The 17,388-nt window shown below is 42.8% G+C and overlaps 2 protein-coding genes and 10 non-coding genes across 13 annotated transcripts in view; 11 read left to right on the top strand and 1 right to left on the bottom strand.

Moving 5' to 3' along the window:
* Positions 1–897: 897 nt before the first annotated feature.
* LOC122476632 lies at positions 898–977 on the top strand. The gene has a single exon (XR_006295556.1). It is a non-coding gene; the product is annotated as a small nucleolar RNA SNORD74 (small nucleolar RNA).
* Positions 978–1,612: 635 nt separating this feature from the next.
* LOC122476647 lies at positions 1,613–1,674 on the top strand. The gene has a single exon (XR_006295570.1). It is a non-coding gene; the product is annotated as a small nucleolar RNA SNORD75 (small nucleolar RNA).
* Positions 1,675–1,834: 160 nt separating this feature from the next.
* Positions 1,835–1,917, top strand: LOC122476626. Its single transcript, XR_006295550.1, has one exon. It is a non-coding gene; the product is annotated as a small nucleolar RNA SNORD24 (small nucleolar RNA).
* Positions 1,918–2,135: 218 nt separating this feature from the next.
* On the top strand, positions 2,136–2,202 carry LOC122476645. The gene has a single exon (XR_006295568.1). It is a non-coding gene; the product is annotated as a small nucleolar RNA SNORD77 (small nucleolar RNA).
* Positions 2,203–2,514: 312 nt separating this feature from the next.
* Positions 2,515–2,575, top strand: LOC122476634. Its single transcript, XR_006295557.1, has one exon. It is a non-coding gene; the product is annotated as a small nucleolar RNA SNORD44 (small nucleolar RNA).
* Positions 2,576–2,821: 246 nt separating this feature from the next.
* LOC122476646 lies at positions 2,822–2,886 on the top strand. The gene has a single exon (XR_006295569.1). It is a non-coding gene; the product is annotated as a small nucleolar RNA SNORD78 (small nucleolar RNA).
* Positions 2,887–3,212: 326 nt separating this feature from the next.
* LOC122476628 lies at positions 3,213–3,297 on the top strand. Its single transcript, XR_006295552.1, has one exon. It is a non-coding gene; the product is annotated as a small nucleolar RNA SNORD79 (small nucleolar RNA).
* Positions 3,298–3,465: 168 nt separating this feature from the next.
* LOC122476635 lies at positions 3,466–3,546 on the top strand. Its single transcript, XR_006295558.1, has one exon. It is a non-coding gene; the product is annotated as a small nucleolar RNA snR60/Z15/Z230/Z193/J17 (small nucleolar RNA).
* A 721-nt stretch (positions 3,547–4,267) lies between these two features.
* LOC122476630 lies at positions 4,268–4,346 on the top strand. The gene has a single exon (XR_006295554.1). It is a non-coding gene; the product is annotated as a small nucleolar RNA SNORD47 (small nucleolar RNA).
* A 158-nt stretch (positions 4,347–4,504) lies between these two features.
* LOC122476627 lies at positions 4,505–4,581 on the top strand. Its single transcript, XR_006295551.1, has one exon. It is a non-coding gene; the product is annotated as a small nucleolar RNA SNORD81 (small nucleolar RNA).
* A 5,343-nt stretch (positions 4,582–9,924) lies between these two features.
* On the top strand, positions 9,925–11,101 carry LOC122475831 (40S ribosomal protein S27-like). Its single transcript, XM_043567934.1, has one exon. It carries the CDS (start codon positions 10,498–10,500, stop codon positions 10,654–10,656), a length of 159 nt encoding a protein of 52 aa, XP_043423869.1. The 5' UTR covers positions 9,925–10,497; the 3' UTR covers positions 10,657–11,101.
* A 2,394-nt stretch (positions 11,102–13,495) lies between these two features.
* Positions 13,496–17,388, bottom strand: part of DARS2 (aspartyl-tRNA synthetase 2, mitochondrial) — a 28,861-nt gene continuing 24,968 nt past the window's right edge. For both annotated transcript variants that reach the window (XM_043567930.1, XM_043567931.1), the window contains 2 exons: positions 15,968–16,043; positions 13,496–14,517 (listed from right to left, as the gene is read on the bottom strand). In XM_043567930.1, the coding sequence (XP_043423865.1) occupies positions 14,303–14,517; positions 15,968–16,043 (291 nt within the window). In that variant the 3' untranslated portion in view covers positions 13,496–14,302. The remainder of the gene's footprint in view (positions 14,518–15,967; positions 16,044–17,388) is intronic.

Below are 17,388 nucleotides of genomic sequence, written 5' to 3'. Positions count from 1 at the left end.
CTGGGTGTGTCCGGGCTGCGGTGGGGGAGGGGGCCGCCCATCCCGGGGTCCTGAGGGAGGGGCCCAGCGAGGGGGCGGGTCCGGCAGCTCAGCCCGGCCCGGGGCCAAGGGGGTGGAAGGTCTCCGGTGCCTTGAGGGTGGGGTGAAGGGGAGTGGCTGAGCGCCCCAGGAGCAGGCTGCGGCGGAGCCCGGACAAGGCGGTCCCGGTGCAGGGCAGCGGGACCGGTGTGCGGGGCCCGAGCCCAGTCAAGGAGCAGCACCTACCTCCGGGGGTGGAAATGGGCCGGAATGGGCCGGAACACCGTCCCGGAAGTGAAACCCCCCACCCCCTCCCCCGGAGCGGGCGACGTGCCGGAAGGAAATCACTCACCCTTACACCGCCCCCCTTCCCCTCCCCCAGCGCTTTCCGTCCCTCGCGCCCCCTCCCCTCTCTTCCTTCTCAGTCGGTCGGAGGGCGGGAGCCTTGAGTCACGCGGGCTGTCGTGTCACCGCCCACAATGGCGGGTGGGGCGGGGCCAAGGGGCGGGCTTAGAGGAAGGAGGTGTGGCTGCAGGAGGAGGAAGAGATGACGGGAGGAGACGGGGAGGAGCTGAAGCCGGCGAGGGTGCGTGATGACGTCATGAAAAAGCGTCCTTATATACTGGCGCCTGGCCCCCATCTCGGTCTTTCGAGGCTAGGAATTGGTGGTTGGTATGTATATGATCATTTTGCATAATGGCTTGTTGGCTCGAGGCCTTCAGCTCTTGGTAGTTAAAGTCATCTTAAACTAACTGGTATTTGTAGGCCGGTCGCGGGCCTTTGGAGGGTTCCCAAGATGAAGATGATAGAAGTTTTGGGTGCGGGCGCGGCCTAAATCCTACCGCTCGGGCAGAATTGCGGAAAAATCCGTGGGCTCGCGTTCCCTGCCTGTGATGAAGCCTGCGTTGGTAGGGACATCTGAGACTGTTGATGAACGCCAACGGCTCTGATGGCGGCGCGTGCCGAGTCACCCGAGTGGGCCTTTGTTAATCTCGGCCAGGGCCTCCTTCGGCCTTTTGCTCAGGAAAGCAGGCAGTTGGGGTAGTCCACGTGCTTCTCTGAATGGCTGCGTGCCGCAGTGCACCATTATTTACCTCAGTGGTTTCCAGCTTTAACTTTTTGCACTGCTCCTTTTGTAAACTATTAAGTGCGCTCTTTGTAGTCGTGAAATTATGGGTGGTGTAAACGATCTGTGGTATAGGTGATAGGAAAAGAAATATGCTTAGACTGTAGAACAAATGATTAATTTTAAAGTTTGTTTGGGAAGAGCGAGCAAGCGTGGGGGGCGGGGGGCAGAGAGGGAGAGAAAATGCCAACCAGACTTAGCACTGTCAGCCGCAGAGCCCAACGCAGGGCTCTAAGCGTAAACGGTGAGATATGACCTGAGCAGAAATCAAGAGTTGGATGCTCAAGGACTGAGCCACCCGGGGGCCCCAGGACAAAATGATTATTTTTAAGAATCCTAATCTTTTCCCTAGAAATGGTGCTGGGCACGAATGCAAAGTGGCTTTTGATGGCTTCTGATGGGCAGGTAAGAAACGGGTTAATACAGTGGAAAGGAATCAGATCTCCTTGGAGATGGGGTCTTTTGTTAAGCCTGTGATGGTTTAAGAGTAGTGGACAGAAGGGATTTCTGAAAAATCCTATTCTGAGGCTTAACCATACCTAAAACCTTGATAGTTACTTTGGCTGCGCAGTATGTTTAATCGGATGCTCTTTGTTTTCTAGTTCTGTGCCAAAGGGGTGAAAACAGCTGCAAAGGTAAGTTACTGAAATTCCCTCACCAAGGGAAGTTAGGTTGAAAGTCCACTAAATGTGCTACAATGATGACATTATATTTGCTACTCTTGACTGTGAGAATGACGAGAGTTACTACCACCATTACACTTAACTGAGGCACACAAAAGGTGATTTAGAGAACTTGGAGATTGACACTACTTTTACATGAAGCTGTTTCTTCCTAGGTCCTAAAGTTCAAGTTGCACATGCTACCCATGGGCAAACAGGTGAGGAACCTTTTAGATAGTCCGTGTTTACCCAGTCCTTTTCAATTCTTTTTTTACATCTGAATGCCTATACTCTGGTATTCTGTATGAAATGCTTACAACCTGAAACAGATACTATGATGGTTGCATAGTTCAGCAGATTGGATCATGAAGAGATAGCTATCTATCTGATGTATCGAAGTTGATAGGAAAATTGGTTTGCTGTTAATAGCATAAGCAAAATGTCATTAACCTAGTTTCCTTCCTTCCTTTTTTGTAGGCGCTGAAGGGAGTTGGCTGGAAATTGGGGAGGTGAGCAGAATTGTAATGGAGCTAAATGTTGGTAACAGGGCAAACATCACAGTACAGCTAATGGCTGTTTAGAGTTGCCTTATGCACAGGAAGCACTCCTACCACCAAGTGCTTGAATGCATTGCTGAATGCAGTAAATACATGCCAGACCCTTGTTCTGTTACCATTGGTTAGGACACTCATGATTTGTAAAAAGCAGCCTGGATGATGATAAGCAAATACTGACTGAACATGAAGGTCTTAATTAGCTCTACCTGATTTCAGGCATTTTTGACGTTGTGGGGAGAAAATTCATCTTTTGCCTCTTGTGAAACCGTCTTTATTTCTTAGGTGGACTTGAGTCTCAGTCATGTTTGGAGCAACGATTTATTTTGGTAAGTATTAAGCATTTTAGTAAGCTCAAAACTTAACTGAGTGCTGATGAAATAGAATGCTTAACTACCAAGTTAACTAGTTTACTGTGGCTACTTTGTGGGTGCATGTTGAGCATGCTGTGAATGGGGTTTTTGAAATGATGTTGACCAAATGTCTGACCTGAAGTGAGCATGTAGACAAATTTAACACTGAAGAACCCTGTGACAAATAACTCCGAGAAGAATTCGGTGATAATTAACATTTTAACGAAGTGTCTTGTTTTTTTTCTAGGTTACTGGCCACTATCCTGGATGGCTTGCTTGGGGTAAGACAAAACAGTTCTTTGGTTGCTGAACTCAAGTTCGTGTGTGGCTGAAATGTGCTATAATGTGTTAAGTGTGTTCTGGTGTTTCAAGGAAGATTCAGCCATTGTGAAGTGCATTTAAATTTTTTTTTTTTTTTTTTTTGGTCAGGTGCTGATTTTGAAGAACTTTTTATATAAAGGTATGTATTCTCTAAACCTTTTTTGGTTAACAAGCAAGATACTGTTAGTGATGATTTTTGAAATTAAAAACAGATGGGAATCTCTCTGAAAAAGAGTGAAGATTTCTTAAACGCTGAAACAGTATTTGGAAAAGTTGAGAAATCCACTTGTTGTTACTACCTGTTAACTAAATTTGACTAAATTTTCTGCAGGTGTGAAGAGTTAGTGGCTCACGAGGCCCGGAATGAGGAGTTTTAAGCCAAGGTATGTATAGTCGTTTCAAGTTGGGTGTCTATATGAAGTGGTTTAAAGCCGATACAGTGATGAGAACATAGTTCAGCAGACTTGACAGTGATGAGCAACATTGTCTTTCGCTCCTATCTGACGTATCTGGCTGCAGCAACCCTATCCATACCCTTGAAAACGAGCCATTTATTCTACCACAGGAAACGTCCAGGGTTGGGGTAACTAGTGGCTTATATACAAATGTTTTTTTTAGTTTATTTTGAGGGGTAGGGGAGGAGCAGAGAGGGAGACAGAATCCACTCTGTGCAGAGTCCAGTGCAGGGCTCCATCTCCCTGACTTCATGACCTGAGTCGGACATTTAATTAACTGAGCCCACCAGGCACCCCAAATGTTTCAATTTTACGATTTCACATTTTGAGGAGCACAGGTAAAGTTTTTGCCAGGAAATTGTAATTTTTTTTTTTAATAAGCTTCATGTTTTAAAGCAGTTTCAATATTGACAACAAAATTGAACGTAGGATCCCATACATCTGGTCTTCACACCTTCCTCAACATTCAGCACTAGAGTGAGACTTTGGCTACGATTATGAACATAGAATGAGACCATTATCGCCCAAGTCCACAGCTTACATTAAGGTTCATTCGTGTTACACGTTGTATGGGCTTGGACAATGTGATACATCCGCCATTGTGTGTAGAATAGGTTTGCTGCCCTAAATGTTACTTTTCAGAAAGTTAAAAATGGGGAAAACCAGTACAAATTTTAAATGGCTTTTTTCCCCCCCCCAACATATACAAACAGGCAGACTGTCAACCTGAACATTAAGAGGTAAGTTGGTCTGTGGTGTATGTGATAAGTTAGCATGTAACCAGTGATGTAATGATTCTGCCAAATGAAACCGAATGATATCACTCATAAAACCGTTCCATTTTTGTTTCTGAGGTTACTAGCAAACATCATGTGGGGTGGTTTTTGTTTTTTTCACCATAATTAACCTGCCATCATTGCTTTTAGGGCATTTGTGAGGGCAGCTATCCAGTTATGAGAGCAGCTTGCTAGTTGAAAGGTAAGACTTTAAAAACCTCAGTACTGTTGTCTTAATCCAGAATACATGATGATCTCACTCCAACTTGAACTCTCTCACTGATCACTTGATGATTATAAAAGATCTGATATTCTGTGTATTCAGAATACAATTAGAATTAAAACATAAAAATGTGTCTAAAAGTTGCTGCTTTGTCCTTCCAGCACCTGGATGGATGCCCACGGGATAGAAGATCAAGCTTTTCAATATCAATAAATTTTTATAAACCATCTAATCAAGAGTGCTGATTTCAATTTAATGGGATGAAGGAAGGAAAATTATATCTTCGTAATTAAGACCCTGTGACATTAGCTTAAAACAGTTGACATTGAGATGTATTTTATAGGATACCTCAGGCTTGAAGGTGCAGAAAAATAAACTACAGCCCTTTTCAGGTGTAGAATGCAGAATGGTGGCATGATCTGAAGGATGAACTGTGTATTGTACAGAAATTTTCTAAGGGGCTGAATGTGAAATCCTGTGCCAAAATGCTTGCTATAGCACGATGGTGGTGGGTCTCTGCAAGTGTTGATAGATGGTATAAGGGAAGTAACCTGGTTATCGCCCCCCACCACATATTAAAAGAAAGCTTAAAAATGGGACAAATATTATGGTCACAGCTGTTAAGAAATAGGAGTGCTGACTTTGCAAGTAGAATCTCACATTGACCACGGATTGCCTGTTCTGTAAATTAGTGAAACTGCTTGGCCTCTGGCAACATAAGAGCCCAGATACTAAAAATCTGATGAAATCACATTAATTTACTACTTGAAGTGTGTGGGGACATTTGTTTTGCAATTTAGGACTTTAAACAGGATTTAGGATTTTAAGATACTGCAGGGGTGCCTGGGCAGCTCGGTGCCCCATATCTAAGGTTACTTCCCTTGGCCCTTCCCCAACTTGGACATTCTCTTCTCTAAAACACGGAGGATGTTGCAAATCAAGCTGGACAAGATGGTCACTCCAAATAAATGTTTGGGTCTGTTGGAGGTGAATTTTGGTTCCTCAGAGTGAGGAAATTCTGTTAAGCACTTTCTTATAGTCACATAGACATCACTTCAATCTTTTAAATTCCTTCTACAGGAAAGGTTAGATAATGCATGGTTCATTATTGCTTTTGGTACCAGTGGCCACCCCAGTGTCTCCCAACAGGCTCTGAGAGACCCTCTGAAGCAGGAACCATCACTTGGCTCCAGCTCTCCCCCTTTTCATTCTTATCACCAGTGGTGACCTTTCTTGGCATTACATACTCTTAGTTTCCTCTAGGAGAATGTAAACTCCGTGAAAGGGATTTAAATCTTGTTTGTTGCAGTATTTCCAAGCTTGTCATTCAGGCAGTCAGTGTTAGTAGATGGATTAGGTCAGTCTTTTAGAAATTTAGTGGGTGCCAAAAGATCCTCACAGTGAAATGGCCTCTTCTATCATAGCCTAGGACTTGGGTGACTACAAGTAGATGAGTTCCTGGCTGGTTGAATTCTTCTGAAATGACTAACGCAATCAAAAAAGACCTCTCTAGTGTATTAGAAGCCCAATCTCATTTAATAAGCCTGAGTGAGGGAAGAGAAAAATAGCAAGTTTTGAATGTTACTATACGTTAAAGATGTTTTACTTAATCCTTACGATGGCAGTAAGTGAGGAGTTTCCATTTTGCAGATAAACGGCCTTAAAGGATCAAGTTATCAGAGGCCATACAGTAAGTGGTAGTGCTAAGAACATATAGTAGCATATCTTAACTGACAACGAGTACACTGAGGATAATTATCTTGGACGACTAGAAGGGAGGGCCAAAACCACTACAGGCAGGAATATTAAAAGTCTTGTTGCCTTCTGGTCTGAAAAGTCCCAATACATAATATACTTAGGGTCAGGGGAGAGTTAGCTTGAAAGATTGGGAAAGACGTGGAGGTTAATGGAACACAAACACCGTGATCTCCAAAAGTGGGGCTGGGCTGATTTAAAAAGATGGGCACCTACCTGGGTGTCTCAGTTGAGCTTCTGACTTGATTTTTGCTCAGGTCGTGGTATCCAGCTTTGTGTGGCTCTGTACTGAGTGGATCCTGATTAAGATTCTCCCTCTGCCCCTCTAAACAAAATTGTAACAGCAAAAACCCTAATGTGACCTTAGCCTCTGGCACTGAGTGAGAGTTAGTACTACTCAAATTACAAGGTGCCCTCCAATGCTTGGAACCCATAATCCTATAACCCGTCAAGTGCTTCTACACTGAGGAAGGTGAGGGATGGGTTGTGTAGAGTACTGTACTGTTACTGGTAACTCGAGTTTGAATAACATACCTACATTTATGCTTATATTTAATTTGGTTCCCTGAAAGTTACACCCATTACTAAGAGCCCATGTAAGTTATTGAGTGTAATGGAAATAACCCATTATTTGACGTCACCCTACCCGAAAGCAGTTCTAGTTTAGTACATGATGTTTTGCTAACTGCATATCCTGCCAAGCACATGAAGAATGGATCCCCATGCAGTTATGCTCTCAAGCTAGAAAGTTGGGTTCCAGGATTCCAAACTAGTGCTTATTTATCCTTCAAATGTCGCAGCTTTTAGGTAGATACACTTTTTTCATCTTTCAAAAAGCTGTACGGTAATTTTTTTTTTAATTTTTTGTAACGTTTATTTATTTTTGAGACAGAGACAGAGCATGAACGGGGGAGGGTCAGAGAGAGGGAGACACAGAATCTGAAACAGGCTCCAGGCTCTGAGCTGTCAGCACAGCCCGACGCGGGGCTCGAACTCCCGGACCGTGAGATCATGACCTGAGCCGAAGTCAGCCGCCTAACTGACTGAACCACCCAGGCGCCCCTTTATGTATTTTAAAGGGATCCTCATGCTCCTGAGCTTGGAAGTGATAAACTATGCTTCCTTCTCTCTTATTCCTGGTGTAAAGCTATGGAAAGCGTTAGTGTACCGTGCTGCACAGGTGATAAAGCTGAGACTAGACTTGTGTTCTAGTGACCTAATCATCCCAAGCCATTGTCTGAAAGGTTAATGCTAGCAGAAACAGACCCATAAATACAGAGAACAAACTAATAGTTGTCAGAGTGGAGAGGGAGTGGGGGATGCAGACTTCCAGTTACGGAATGAATAAGTCAGGGATGGAAGGGACAGCGTAAGGAATCTAGTCTATGGTGTTGTAATAGCGCTGTAAGGTGATAGATGGTAGCCACGCCTGTGGGGAGCCCACTACAACATACAAAGAAGTTGAATAACTATGTTGTGTAACACTGTCAATTATACTTCATTAAATTTTTAATAAAATTAATGAAAATGAATTAACATGTAAAAAAATTAAAAGGTCAATGCTTGCTAAGAGTTAAGCTACCATAAGCTGCCAGCATGCCCTCCCCTGCCTGTATTAGTCGATCATTTAATTTACTCAAGAGAGGTTTTTTGAACATCTATTATATGCCAAGTAGTGCTGGGAATAGGTATTACAAAGAACAATACAGACAAAAAAGTCCCTGCCCTCGTGGAGCTTATATTCTACTGGGGCAAACAAAATAAAATACACAAAATACAGTATATCAGGGAATGTGGTTAATAATATAGTACTACAGAGGAAAAATAAAGCAGGGAAAGGAGGGCAGAGCATGCTGGTGGGCAGCAGGAGCTCATTCAAATATGGTTGTTTGGGAAATATTCACCAAAAAAGGAAGTATTTAAGCAAAGGCTTGAGGTATTAGGAACTAAACAGTGAACTTATCTGGAGAAGAACTGCTAGGTGACAGCTGAGGCAAAGTCCTGGACGTGGGCTCATGACTGGGGAACACCAGGAAAAGCAAGGACACCAGTGTGGGTGGTACAGAGGGAGCTCAGGAGGAGATGGTCAGTAGATAGCAGGTGGCAAGTCATGGAGGGCTTTGGAGGCCACTGTAAGGACTCTGGCTTTTCTCTAAGATGGGAAACAACTGGAGGGTTTTGAGCAGAGGAGTGATGGGACCCTTACTGAGACTGCTGAAGGGTAAGGACGCAAGGGTAGGAAGCATTTGCTGGATCCTTTTTAAAGGATCAGATGCTGGATATATTTTGAAGATAGAGCTGACCTTTGAGACAAATTTTCTCCCGATTCGCTTTTTTAAAAGTTTATTTTTAGTAATCTCTACACCCAACATGGGGTTGAACTCATGACCCTGAGATTAAGAGTCGCATGCTCTTCTCATGTACCAGTCAGCCACCCCACCAGATTCACTTTCTTGATCTGACCATGAAACTGAGGACTAGTATGTGTTTTTGTTTTTAATTTTTTTAATGTTTATTTTAAAAAAGTTATTTCTTTTTTAATGTTTACTTATTTTTGAGAGAGCACGAGTGGGGGAGGAGCAGAAAGAGAGGGAGACACAGAATCTGAAGCAGGCTCTAGGCTCTAAGCTGTCAGCACAGAGCCAGATGTGGGGCTCTAACTCATGAACCGTGAGATGGTGAGCCGAGCCAGTCAGATGCTTAACCAACTGAGCCACCCAGGCGCCCCTAACATTTATTTTTGAGAGACAGGAGAAAGAGCATGAGCTGGGGAGGGGCAGAGAGAGGGAGACACAGAATCCGAAGCAGGCTCCAGGCTCTGAGCTGTCAGCACAGAGCCCGACATGGGGCTTGAACCCACAAACAGATCATGACCTGAGGTGAGGTTGGTGCTTAACCGACCGAGCCAGCCAGGCACCCTGGACTAGTAGTATATGTTTACAAGATGACTTTGGAATGTCTGGGAAAAGGAATGTTACATATAATAAAACCACCTTTATGTGGCACTCACTATAGTCAGGGATATACATCAAGGACTCAACTAGGTACCTTCATACACAACACTTGAGGAAAGGATCTGTGCCTCTGTGTAACTAAAACGGAATAAGTTGTTAAAAATTTATTTTACTATTTCCAGGCTCGTGTAATTTTTATGGTAACACAATGTGGCCCTATTCATTTTTAGAGTGTAGATATCAGTTGGCATGGTGGAAAAGACAGGCACCTGATGGCAAAAATAATGTTTCTGATAACGGAAAAAGGTCCCTAAAGAAATGTATTCTAAATGTAATGGAAGTTTTTCATATCTTGCTTTACTTTGGACTTGCTGCCTTTCTTCCAGGCATTAAATCCAAGACTCTGGTATGGTCAAACTCAGCCCTACTACATACAAAACAATTAAGGACAGGTCTTGCAATGAGGCTTCTGCCCTTGACTTTCTTATAATCTCAGGCAAACTGGAATTATAAACCATGGATTCTCGATTCCATCTTTAAATGACTGTGACAGGGGGGCGCCTGGGTGGCTCAGTCGGTTGAGCGTCCGACTTCAGCTCAGGTCACGATCTCACGGTCCGTGAGTTCGAGCCCCGCGTCAGGCTCTGGGCTGATGGCTCAGAGCCTGGAGCCTGCTTCCAATTCTGTGTCTCCTTCTCTCTCTGCCCCTCCCCCATTCATGCTCTGTCTCTCTCTGTCTCAAAAATAAATAAAAATGTTAAAAAAAAATTAAAAATAAATGACTGTGACAGGTCATGTGACTTAAATGTGTGTGTGTCCCCAAGTATTTGCTATCTTAGTAATTGTTTCCATATATACAAAAGTCTCTGAACTTTCACTGTTTCTACCGATACCTGTTCATCACTCTAGCTTTACCATCCTTCCTGACATCTAGTGAGAAGATGCCCTCACCTTGTCCTTCCTCAGGTACAGGCAGCAGTGTTTGGCTACTCCTGGATCTTTGTTTTTCCATAGAAATTTTACAATCTGCTCTTCAAGACCCATCTACTCCCCCAAAAGAGAAAGGTGTCCTGTTGGGATCTGAATGGGATTTTTTTTTTTTTGTATATTTAAAAGATTATTCTTTAGAATGTTATAGTAAGATAGATGATAAACTGCATGTATGTGAAGTGTGTAATTTGCTGAGTTTTGTGAAAGGATCAACAGGCCTGTGGCTACAGATTTACTGCACTCGTCCTCGGATGAGGAAAAGAAAAAACGTGAAACGAAATGGCTAGTTCAAAAACCAAATTCCTATATTATGGATGTAAAATGTCCAGGTTGCTCCAAGATTATCATGGTTCTCAGCCATGCTCAGACTGTGGCTCTCTGTGGAGGCCGTTCAGCAGTGTCGTGCCAGCCCACAGGAGGAAAGGCCAGACTCACAGAGGGGTGTTCATTTAGAAGAAAGCAACACTAATGATCCACACAACCTCTTGAATTTGTGTTAAGTCACAGAAAGCCTTATTAGTTCAGTAATTCCAGTTAATCTACCAAAATACTGGAATTATGTTTAATTTTGTAAGGTATACAATGATCTATTTTGGTGTCTGTTTTTCAATAAAGTTTTGATTATGGGCAAAAAAATATTTAACAAATCTTAATTGCTACCATAGTGAAAGAGCTCTATAGAGCATTCTGAGGTTCTTAATAACTTTTGAAGATTGTAAGTGGTCCTGAGACCAAAAAAATTGAGGACTGCTGTTCTAGGTTAAGAAGCAGGGGCCTAGAGAGGTTAAATGGCTGGGTAAGGCTGCATAACTAGAGAATGGTAAAGTGGGAATTAAACTCAGGTTTGTCCAACTCACACAGGCTCTTTCTTTTTTTAATTTTTTTTTGATGTTTGTTTATTTTTGAGAGAGAGAGAGAGACAGAGCACAGGCGGGGGAGGGGGAAAAGAAAAGGGGGTAGGGGGGGAGACACAGAATCCGAAGCAGGCTCTAGGTTCCCAGCTGTCAACACAGAGCCTGATGTGAGGCTTGAACTCACGAACAGTGAGATAATAACCTGAGCCGAAGTTGGAGGCTTAACCAACTGAGCCACCCAGGTGCCCCTCATGCAGGCTCTTTCTAACTAAGTTCACTGTCTTAGGAGTGACTCAGACATGCACTATCACATGACAACAATTATGTATGCAGTTGTTATACAGCTGTGCCATCAGGTATTTTTACTGTGTACCTGGTTATTTCTTGTGTTACAAAGTAACTTGCTTTCCTCAAAATAAGAAAAAAGTATCCTTAAGGCAGTATTTTGAGGAATGGTTTATACTTAAAAAAATAGTAGCAAGAAATGTGATCAGCCGTTACAGACTTCTGGTTCTTCGGGGAAGGGAATACTGGACAAGACAGAGCAGCTGTATCGACACACTATTTTTTTTTTTTAATTTTTTTTTCCACGTTTATTTATTTTTGGGACAGAGAGAGACAGAGCATGAACGGGGGAGGGTCAGAGAGAGAGGGAGACACAGAATCGGAAACAGGCTCCAGGCTCTGAGCCATCAGCCCAGAGCCCGACGTGGGGCTCGAACTCCCGGACCGCGAGATCGTGACCTGGCTGAAGTCGGACGCTTAACCGACTGCGCCACCCAGGCGCCCCTCGACACACTATTTTATTCAACCAAAGCCCAAGAGCATAAAGTAATACCATCAGACTCATCATCTGCCAAACCTGTCCCTGATGAGGAGAAATTGTTCATAAGACCAGGCTCTCTTGAAGCCAATAATAACCATTGATGTTGTAGTTGGCACTTATGTATCTTGTTTTTAAAATTGGCACCACGGGATAAATCTAAACTCCCTACGAAGGTGGGGAGGTAGGATTTGAAATACAGCATCCAGTTTACAATCAGATTGTGCATTTTAAAATCCTACTTGTGTTGTTTTCAATCTTATCATTAAGTAGTTCCTTAGTTTTTTGAGAAAAGACTTAATTTAAAATTTTACCCCACCTCAATGATAAAGATCTAAAAGAGTGACATTTCCCTGGATTTCAGAATAAGCATTATGTTTTCTTCTTGAAAGGCAAGACTGAAGAAAAGCTGAGTGATGTCCAAAATGACTAGGTCTCAGATAACAATACAGGATTGTTTGACTTCTGAGGACAGGGGGCCCTTGGTATTTGCAGCCGAGAAAATACTCTCTGGATTTCAGGTGTCTTCTGTAACTCTCATTTCCAGGATAGAAAGACAACATTTTGGTCAGAATTAGGCTTTACACAGTCAATAGTGAGTTTGTTACATTTATCTCATGGGGGATAAATGGATGTGAACTGCACTTTCCCACCTCTTAAAAGGAATTTCTGGAACTTCTCTCCACTGAGAAAGGGTAGGCAGACTTGGACCCCCTTTCTCACCAAGACAGCCCTGCCAACAAGAATTTTCTCTCTCCAGAGCACACTCGCAGATGGGGAGATAGGGTTCAAGGACAAACTTTAGAGAAAAGCTCCACCTAACAGTGAATCACTTTCTGCAGCTGTGAAGAACATTCACACTCTTGATCTACTGGGCATCACAGATTAGGCCTGGAAGTGAAGATGATTTTATTTTCCAAACAACCATCGGATTGCACTGTTTTTTAGAGCACTAAGAAAAATAGGCAGGGATAGAAGACTGATACTTGGTACTTAACTTTTTTTTTTTTTTTAATGTTGTACTTATTTCTGAGAGAGAGAGAGACAGAATCCAAGTGAGGGAGGGGCAGAGAGAGAGGGAGACACAGAATCTGTAGCAGGCTCCAGGCTCTGAGCTGTCAGCACAGAGCTCGATGTGGGGCTTACAAACCGTGAGATCATGATCTGAGCTGAAGTCAGATGCTTAACCGACTGAGTCACCCAGGCACCCCAATACTTGGTACTTATAAATCAAAAGAATGTCAAGGCAAAAGTGAAGATAAAGGAGAAAAGAACATTTTCATTAATCAAGGCCTTGTTCTCATTTCATACTTATTAAATAATTAAAAGCTTTTATTTATGTCACAGAATGTATAAGAAAATTATAATAGCCTCTGTGTTTACTTTTCTATATATTTGAAGTTGGCCTAAGGTCAATATTTTCAATTACTTATGATTAAGGAGAAGTGTTATTCAGGGATTAAAAATAATTACTATTTTTAAAGATTTTTTTTTTTTTTTAAGTAATCTCTACATCCAACATGGGGCTCAAACCTATAACCATGAGATCAAGAGTTGCATGCTCTTCTGACTGAGCCAGCTGGGTACCCCAATAATTATATTTAAAAATAGAAACATAAATAGAATACTGATTAATAAAATTACTGTTTTTTTATGCTACAGATAATCAGTTTTATTTAATCTTAGACTATAAAATACATAGATGTATCTGTATCTGTTCACAGATAAATAGTCCCATTTTCTTACATTTGTGTAATGCTTCATAGTTTTTCAAAGCATTTTCACTCACAATACCTCCACGTACATCATCTCTGGTTCTGGCAAGAAGAGCCTTGTGAGGGAGCCAGGGCAAGTAGTGTTCCCATTTCATACAAGCAGGAAAGGAGGCTAAGTGATGTTTCTGTAACTTGTTCAAGGTGAAACAATAAGATTCTGTGATTTCCATTTCAGTGATTTTTTTTTTTTTTTTTGCATTGTATCATGCTGCTTCTCACTATATTATGCTGAGAGTCAACATGTCACTATCTAGCTTAATTTACAGGATTCTCTTGATAAGGCTGGTTGAACTGACCCCTCCATCAAGGGACTAAAGGGGCAAGCATTTCCCCACGTTTCACATGGTCTGATTATCTTTGTCTTCAGTGGACAACTAACTATCCAGGTATGAAAAACATGATTAAGAAACACTAAGCTGTTCAATTCTCCAAGAAAGGGCCATCTTTACACCTCACCAAGTCAGAAACTACAAAAGAAGTCCCAAACAAAAAAATCCTAATAATGCATGTTATCAAGTAAAAATTGGAAACCTTCTGTTTCTTTACTGTGGTAAAGAATGTTGTCTGGGTTCCTTCCACCTAAAGACCCACTTATCAGACCTGTGGCAGAACTCCACATCTGATTTCAGCCTTGGGGAAGCAAAGAGGACAAAGCTGAAAAGCTCAGCTTTCTGGATGATACGGCTGATTCAATGAGCTCTTTTCTGCTTCTGAGTCTGCTGGCCAGGAGACCTGGATATGATAGGGCTTCAGTTCCTCAGGAGGGAGAGAATCTGGGGCATTGCTCATGAGGTCATGCCCCCGGAAGGATTTGGGGAAGGCTATGACATCTCTGATGCTTGGTGCTCCAGTGACAAGGCATATCAGTCTGTCCAAACCTGGAAGTAAAATATCAAAGTTAGCAGATGAGAATGTAACCTAAGGTTAAGTGACTAAGTTTTTCTTTTAAAAAAAAAAATTTTTTTTTAACGTTTATTTATTTTTGAGACAGAGAGAGACAAAGCATGAACGGGGGAGGGTCAGAGAGAGGGAGACACAGAATCTGAAACAGGCTCCAGGCTCTGAGCTGTCAGCACATAGCCCGACGCGGGGCTCAAACTCATGGACCGCGAGATCATGACCTGGGCCGAAGTCGGCCGCTTAACCGACTGAGCCACCCAGGCGCCCCAATGACTAAGTTTTTCTACAAAGGTTGTAGAGAACTATTTTTTAGAATTTTTTTAATGTTTATTTATTTTTGAGAGATAGAGCATGAGAAGGGGAGGGGCAGAGAAGGAGAGGGAGACTCAGAATCCAAAGTAGGCTCCGGGCTCTGAGCTGTCAGCACAGAGCCCAATGCGGGGCTTGAACTCATGAACCATGAGCTTATGACCTGAGCCGAAGTCAGAGGCTTAACTGACTGAGCCACCCAGGTGTCCCTGTTATAGAGAACTTTTAAATAGGAATCAAAAAAAATTTATTTACTTTAATTTAATTTTATTTTGGAGAGAGCACAAGCAGGGGAGGGAAGTTGGGGGGAGCAGAGGATCTGATGTGGGCTCTGCACTGACAGACTGAAGGCAGAGAGCCTGATGTGGGGTTTGAACTCATGAACCGTGAGATCATGACCTGAGCTGAAGTTGGACATTCAACCGACTGAGCCACCCAAGTGTCCCTAAATAAGAATCTTTAACAAGTTGTGGCCAAGCATAGTTCCCCGCCTTTTTAGGGAACTTTTGTTTGAGAGGTTCTTTTCTCATTCTAGAATAGTGCTCAGGATGAATATTGACATGCTCAAATTAAGTCACAGCAATTAGTCCTTAGCAACGGTTTTCTAAAGGTTGACAAAAATTAGATGCTGTGCAGGGCACTGCAAGAACACAGATGGAAGTCCTTGCTGTCGAGGGCCTACAATCTAGGTGAGCTTCTGAGAATTTCTCACACTCTTTCTTGCTTGATAAAACAAAGTAACCATGGCAGAGAGCACTGGCATATTCCTACTTTCACACAAGCTGAGTAGAATGAGCAGTGCTTTCCAGATTCCTATGAATGTGCCTGTGAGACCCCAGGCATTTGAGAAATATTGACTTAAGACTGAAGTTCTATTCGATTAAAAAAAATCTTTCTAATGCAAATTATCAGTCAAGTTTTATCTTTAACTGGTAAAATACACTTTAAGTATATATGAATGAAATGAAAATACAGATTTAAATTCTTATAATATTCTTGGGCTTGCACCCTATCCTTTTTACCCCCTCTCCTCCTCCGCCCCTGCCTGTAAACTAAGCCCAAATTTGAGACATAGGGTTATGGAATGAAATTTAGCTTGTAAAAGGATAGATTGTTTACCTAAGGCAATTCCTCCATGAGGGGGCGCCCCAAAATCTAAAGCCTGGAGTAGGTGGGAGAGCAATTTCACATCTTCCTGAAATTCAAAACATAATTCAATGTGAATACACACTGAGGGTCCATTGAATGCCGCACAGTAAGCTTAGGTGCTACAGGGAAAATAAAGCTAAGTTAAAAAATACCTTAAGAGGTTGACAGTTTAGCAAGAGACTATGACAAGTCACAGATATTAAAACATGTAGAGACATGCCTGGCACTCTGTGCCAGGCCCGTAGTCACAGATTATACTGATAACGTAAACAGAATAACACCAATTCAGGACATGGAGATTTGAGCCCAGAAAGGTAGGGTGAGAGCAAGAAACTGTCCTATCACAGGGCCAAGGGAGGAGAACATTAGTAAGAGGGGAATGGTGTCAAACACACCTGGGAGGTAGGACAGCTTGGTGGCCAAGAACAGGCCACTGGGTTTGGTGGCTCTGCAAGTTAACTCATGTGGGTCAATGTGTATAGATATGTTGAAAGTGTATCTGACAATGGTTCTCTCACCAGGCTACACATCAGAAACAGGTGGGGACCTTTTAAGGAACAGATGCCAAAGCCTCACACTTAGAGCTTTTTATTTAATTGGTCTGGTGTGGACTAGTGGGCTGGTTTTTTATTCTTGACACTTTGCCGTTGATTCTGTTCTCATGTGCAGCAGGGCTGAGAACCACTGGTGGGAGGGAAGAAGCAGAAGCAGTGAATTCTCCATGGACTCATTTAAGAAGCTTAACAATGAAAGGAAGAAAATCAGCTGGGAAACTGATGGCTGGATGCCTTGAGTTGGGAGGAGAAAAGTTAAGGGACCTCACCATGACCTTAAAGCTAATGGGGAGCTCTCCCAGAGAGAGAGAGAGAGACACAGAATCCGAAGCAGGCTCCAGGCTCTGAGCTGTCAGCACAGAGCCCAACACAGGGCTTGAACCCATGAACTGTGAGATCATGACCTGAGCCAAAGTCAGATACTCAACTGAGTGAGCCACCCAGGCTATCCTAAAAACATTTTTTTTTCAAAGTTTATTTATTTATTTTGGGGGGAGTGAGAGAGAGAGATAGAGAGAGAGAGAGCAAGTGAGCAGAGGAGGGACAGAGAAAGGGAGGGTGAGAGAATCCAAAGCAGGCTTTGCACTGATGCTGTGGAGCCTGATATAAGGCTTGAACTCACAAACTGTGAGATCATGACCTGAGCTGAAATCAAGAGTCTGTTGCTTGACTAACTGAGCCACCCAGATACCCCCTAAAAACATTTTTTTAATGTTTATTTTTTTTATTGTGAGAGAGAGGGAGCACATGCGCATATGTGTGCATGTGGAGGAGGGGTAGAGAGAGAAGGAGGGAGAGAATCCCAGAATCCCAAGTGGGCTCTGTGCTATGGGGCTT

This window comes from Prionailurus bengalensis, chromosome E4 (genome assembly GCF_016509475.1).
Source record: "Prionailurus bengalensis isolate Pbe53 chromosome E4, Fcat_Pben_1.1_paternal_pri, whole genome shotgun sequence".
In the NCBI taxonomy this organism is placed as follows: Eukaryota; Metazoa; Chordata; class Mammalia; order Carnivora; family Felidae; genus Prionailurus; species Prionailurus bengalensis.
This window is presented reverse-complemented; position numbering and strand designations above follow the sequence as displayed.

Coding starts and splice junctions, on each gene's coding strand:
- LOC122475831 (XM_043567934.1), top strand. CDS start 10,498: ATGGATGTAAAATGTCCAGGTTGCTCCAAGATTATCATGGTTCTCAGC.